We start from the raw sequence: 6,000 nt of genomic DNA on the forward strand, positions 1-6,000 counted from the left end.
ACTTGGTCAAAAATTGCACATGTCAAAGGAGGGGGGGGGGGGGCCCTGATCAATGGTTAAGTCAGGGGCCCCAAAATTTCTAGTGGCGGCCCTGCTCACAAGTCAGGGTATTAGTGGCTAATTAACACAGAAGCAAACAGTACGTTAATGGGATACATTAACCCTGGGGTTGTGGGGTGTCTGTGTGCTATACAAATAAATAATAATTATAATAATACAGAGGGGATGTCACATGTTTGGGAGAGTCGTCTCATTGGGCGTGCTCACTGTACGCTCATCACACTTGGCTGAGGCCATACAGTTTTGTGACTTCAGGACATGTATGTGGGGCGTTTCCTTAGGGCCCTGTGTGTGTTTTACTGAGCAAGAGAGAGGAAGGTGCTTTCTCATAAGTTTCTGGACACAGAGGGTTGTTGGACATTAATGTAGGGATGTGAGACTCTCATAGAACACCTCGCTATTCGCTGCTAATGGAAAAAACAAATATCGTAATCATTAGAGGTCATTTTTCCATACTGATTAAGTCAGGGCTAATGATTGGCTACAATGGTTTATTCTCCTCTTCTGATTGGCTCACTAGCCCGTGCTGTGATCAGGCTTTTAGCTATCTGTTACCCCTTTGTAAGGAACGTCTCTCTAATAATGACAGGTCAATGGCACATAGAGCCGCACAACAGGACAGGGTGCCAGGGACAAGATCAGTAAATAAAGCTAGAATAGCCTAGACTCCTCCCCTGCGGACACAACGCTACACACACACACACACACAACACAAACAATAGAATAAAGAGTTAACTCAATATGCTTCTTTCACAAAACAGTTTACCAGTCTGCTTCCCCTTCAAGGGCCACAAGCAAAGGGGCCCTAGTAACAGCAAACCTGCTGCCCCATCAAGCTCAGCACCTGGGCACTTAATGCAGTGACACTAGTGGGATGACCCCCCACACTGCCCACCCACCTCACCTTGCTGCTCTTTTGGGTCACGGACGCCCCTCTGCGGATTAACAGCTGGGCTACATGAAAGTTGCCACTGGAGAGAGAGTCATGAAGAGGGGTGATACCGTCACACAAGGGACCCCCGGGGTCATTTATATTTGCGCCTCGATCCAGCAATATCTCCACAATCTCTGCAGAAGAAAACAAGAAAGCAAGAAAATGTAAATGTGCAGGAATCAGAGAGTAACGCTAGTGAGAGATGGTGTAAAGAATAGGGGGCAATTCAGTAAAAACACTCACACCCCCCAGAGGCAGAAATACATTTTTTTAGTGAAAAAAATTCTGCAGATCATTTTGAAATACAATGTAATTTTAAATAAGGTAGTTACACTAAATCAACAGCTTAGTTTTATTATCTAGTGCTGCAGTGGAAAATTTCATTGCAAATTAGCTGTAGACAAAAAAAAAAAGTCACCTGCAAAAATGTGTTTCCTTTTCTCTTGGCACAACATCACAAGGTAGAAATGTAGCAATAAAAATGGTGCAATGCTCACCAGAAAAGCTTACAGTATCCCACAAAAGGGAGTACACCCCTCACATATCTTTTCATGTGACAACACTGAAGAAATGACACTTTGCTACAATGTAAAGTAGTGAGTGTACAGTCTGCATAACAGTGTAAATTTGCTGTCCCCTCAAAATAACAACACACATTAATGTCTAAACCGTTGGCAACAAAAGTGAGTACACCCCTAAGTGGAAATGTCCAAATTGGGCCCAATTAGCCATTTTCCCTCTCCGGTGTCATGTGACTCGATAGTGTCACAAGGTCTCAGGTGTGAATGGGGAGCAGGTGTGTTAAATTTAGTGTTATAGCTCTCACACTCTCTCATACTGGTCACTGGAAGTTCAACATGGCACCTCATTGCAAAGAACTCTGAGGATCTGAAGAAAATAATTTTTACTCTACATAAAGATGGCCTAGGCTATACGAAGATTGCCAAGACCCTGAAACTGAGCTGCATCACGGTTGGCAAGACCATATAGTGGTTTCACAGGACAGGATCCACTCAGAACAGTCCTCGCCATGGTCGAAAAAAGAAGTTGAGTGCACGTGCTCAGCGTCATATCCAGAGGTTGTCTTTGGGAAATAGACGTATGAGTGCTGCCAGCATTGCTGCAGAGGTTTAAGGGGTGGGGGGGCAGCCTGTCAGTGCTCAGACCATACGCTGCACACTGCATCAAATTGATCTGCATGGCTGTCGTCCCAGAAGAAAGCCTCTTCTAAAGAAGATGCACAAGAAAGCCCGCAAACAGTTTGCTGAAGACAAGCAGACTAAGGACATGGATTACTGGAACCATGTCCTGTGGTTTGATGAGACCAAGATAAACTTATTTGGTTCCGATGGTATCAAGCGTGTGTGGCGACAACCAGGTGAGAAGTACAAAGAGAAGTGTGTCTTGTCTACAGTCAAGCATGGTGGTGGGAGTGTCATGGTCTGGGCCTGCATGAGTGCTGCCGGTACCGGGGAGCTACAGTTCATTGAGGGAACCATTAATGCCAACATGTACTGCGACATACTGAAGCAGAGCATGATCCCCTCCATTCGGAGACTGTGATAACGACCTCAAACACACCTCCAAGAAGACCACTGCCTTGCTAAAGAAGCTGAGGGTAAAGGTGATGGACTGGCCAAGCATGTCTCCAGACCTAAACCCTATTGAGCATCTGTGGGGCATCCTCAAAACAGAAGGAGTGGGAGCACAAGGTCTCTAACATCCACCAGCTCTGTGATGTCGTCATGGAGGAGTGGGAGAGGACTCCAGTGGCAACCTGTGAAGCTCTGGTGAACTTCATGAATAAGAGGGTTAAGGCAGTGCTGGAAAACAATGGTGGCCACACAAAAACATAATTTATGCTTACCTGATAAATTTATTTCTCTTGTAGTGTATCCAGTCCACGGATCATCCATTACTTATGGGATATTCTCCTTCCCAACAGGAAGTTGCAAGAGGATCACCCACAGCAGAGCTGCTATATAGCTCCTCCCCTAACTGCCATATCCAGTCATTCGACCGAAACAAACAGAGAAAGGAGAAACCGTAGGGTGCAGTGGTGACTGTAGTTTAATTAAATTTTAGACCTGCCTTAAAATGACAGGGCGGGCCGTGGACTGGATACACTACAAGAGAAATAAATTTATCAGGTAAGCATAAATTATGTTTTCTCTTGTTAAGTGTATCCAGTCCACGGATCATCCATTACTTATGGGATACCAATACCAAAGCTAAAGTACACGGATGATGGGAGGGACAAGGCAGGGATTAAGCGGAAGGAACCACTGCCTGAAGAACCTTTCTCCCAAAAACAGCCTCCAAAGAAGCAAAAGTATCAAATTTGTAAAATTTTGAAAAAGTGTGAAGAGAAGACCAAGTCGCAGCCTTGCAAATCTGTTCAACAGAGGCCTCATTTTTAAAGGCCCAGGTGGAAGCCACAGCTCTAGTAGAATGAGCTGTAATTCTTTCAGGGGGCTGCTGTCCAGCAGTCTCATAGGCTAGGCGTGTAATACTCCGAAGCCAAAAGGAAAGAGAGGTTGCCGAAGCTTTTTGACCTCTCCTCTGTCCAGAATAAACGACAAACAGGGAAGATGTTTGACGAAAATCTTTAGTAGCTTGTAAGTAAAACTTCAAGGCACGGACTACGTCCAGATTATGTAAAAGACGTTCCTTCTTTGAAGAAGGATTAGGACACAATGATGGAACAACAATCTCTTGATTGATATTCTTGTTAGAAACCACCTTAGGTAAAAACCCAGGTTTGGTACGCAGAACTACCTTATCTGCATGAAAAATCAGATAAGGAGAATCACATTGTAAGGCAGATAGCTCAGAGACTCTCCGAGCCGAGGAAATAGCCATCAAAAACAGAACTTTCCAAGATAAAAGCTTAATATCAATGGAATGAAGGGGTTCAAACGGAACTCCTTGAAGAACTTTAAGAACCAAGTTTAAGCTCCATGGGGGAGCAACAGGTTTAAACACAGGCTTAATTCTAACCAAAGCCTGACAAAATGCCTGGACGTCTGGAACTTCTGCCAGACGCTTGTGCAAAAGAATAGACAGAGCAAAAATCTGTCCCTTTAAGGAACTATCTGATAATCCTTTGTCCAAACCCTCTTGGAGAAAGGACAATATCCTAGGAATCCTAACCTTACTCCATGAGTAATTCTTGGATTCACACCAGTAAAGATATGTACGCCATATCTTGTGATAGATTTTCCTGGTAACAGGCTTTCGTGCCTGTATTAAGGTATCAATGACTGACTCGGAGAAGCCACGCTTTGATAGAATCAAGCGTTCAATCTCCATGCAGTCAGTCTCAGAGAAATTAGATTTGGATGATTGAAAGGACCTTGTATTAGAAGGTCCTGTCTTAGAGGCAGAGTCCATGGTGGAAAGTATGAGATGTCCACTAGGTCTGAATACCAGGTCCTGCGTGGCCACGCAGGCGCTATTAGAATCACTGATGCTCTCTCCTGTTTGATTTTGGCAATCAGTCGAGGGAGCAGAGGAAACGGTGGAAACACATAAGCCAGGTTGAAGAACCAAGGCGCTGCTAGAGCATCTATCAGCGTCGCTTCTGGGTCCCTGGACCTGGATCCGTAACAAGGAAGCTTGGCGTTCTGGCGAGACGCCATGAGATCCAACTCTGGTTTGCCCCAACAATGAATCAACTGAGCAAACACCTCCGGATGGAGTTCCCACTCCCCCGGGTGAAAAGTCTGACGACTTAGAAAATCCGCCTCCCAGTTCTCCACGCCTGGGATATGGATTGCTGACAGGTGGCAAGAGTGAGTCTCTGCCCAGCGAATTATTTTTGAGACTTCTAACATCGCTAGGGAACTCCTGGTTCCCCCTTGATGGTTGATGTAAGCCACAGTCGTGATATTGTCCGACTGAAATCTGATGAACCTCAGTGTTGCTAACTGAGGCCAAGCCAGAAGAGCATTGAATATTGCTCTTAACTCCAGAATATTTATCGGAAGGAGTTTCTCCTCCTGAGTCCACGATCCCTGTGCCTTCAGGGAGTTCCAGACTGCACCCCAACCTAGAAGGCTGGCATCTGTTGTTACAATTGTCCAATCTGGCCTGTGAAAGGTCATACTCTCGGACAGGTGGACCCGAGACGTTTTTTAAAAACGTTTTTTAAACACAGTCACAACAATTGCCACAGTCTACTGTGATTGTTACCCTCCTCAAACACGACTTTGAAGCCTTTTAAGCCCTTCAGAGATGTCCTGTATCATGCAGAGGGAAGCTGAATGTCTCTGTCAGTATTTTTAGCTGCACAGAAAAGCACTAAAATAGGCCCTTCCCACTCATATTGCAACAGTGGAAAGCTTCAGGAAACTGTCTCTAGGCAGAAATCAAACCAGCCATGTGGAAAAAAACTAGGCCCTAATACGTTTTGTCACCAAACATATATAAAAACGATTAACATGCCAGCAAACGTTTTATATTACATTTTTATAAGAGTATGCATTTCTATTAATAAGCCTGATACCAGTCGCTATCACTGCATTTAAGGCTTTACTTACATTAATCCGGTATAAGCAGCATTTTCTAGCAAATTCCATCCCTAGAAAAATATTAACTGCACATACCTTATTGCAGGAAATCCTGCACGCCATTCCCCCTCTGAAGTTACCTCACTCCTCAGAATATGTGAGAACAGCCATGGATCTTAGTTACTTCTGCTAAGATCATAGAAAATGCAGGCAGATTCTTCTTCTAAATACTGCCTGAGAAACAGCACACTCCGGTACCATTTAAAAATAACAAACTTTTGATTGAAGAAATAAACTAAGTATAAAACACCACTCTCCTCTTACGACCTCCATCTTTGTTGAGGGTTGCAAGAGAATGACTGGGTATGGCAGTTAGGGGAGGAGCTATATAGCAGCTCTGCTGTGGGTGATCCTCTTGCAACTTCCTGTTGGGAAGGAGAATATCCCATAAGTAATGGATGATCCGTGGACTGGATACACTTAACAAGAGAAATA

General features: G+C 44.4%; 1 protein-coding gene across 1 annotated transcript in view; it reads right to left on the reverse strand.

Annotated features, from left to right (window-relative positions):
• The window catches only part of TONSL (tonsoku like, DNA repair protein), a 388,651-nt gene that overhangs the window by 235,766 nt on the left and 146,885 nt on the right, over positions 1-6,000 (reverse strand). The window contains exon 15 of the mRNA XM_053715495.1: positions 965-1,128. Within this exon, the coding sequence (XP_053571470.1) occupies positions 965-1,128 (164 nt within the window). The remainder of the gene's footprint in view (positions 1-964; positions 1,129-6,000) is intronic.

Source organism: Bombina bombina, chromosome 5 (genome assembly GCF_027579735.1).
Source record: "Bombina bombina isolate aBomBom1 chromosome 5, aBomBom1.pri, whole genome shotgun sequence".
Taxonomy (NCBI): Eukaryota; Metazoa; Chordata; class Amphibia; order Anura; family Bombinatoridae; genus Bombina; species Bombina bombina.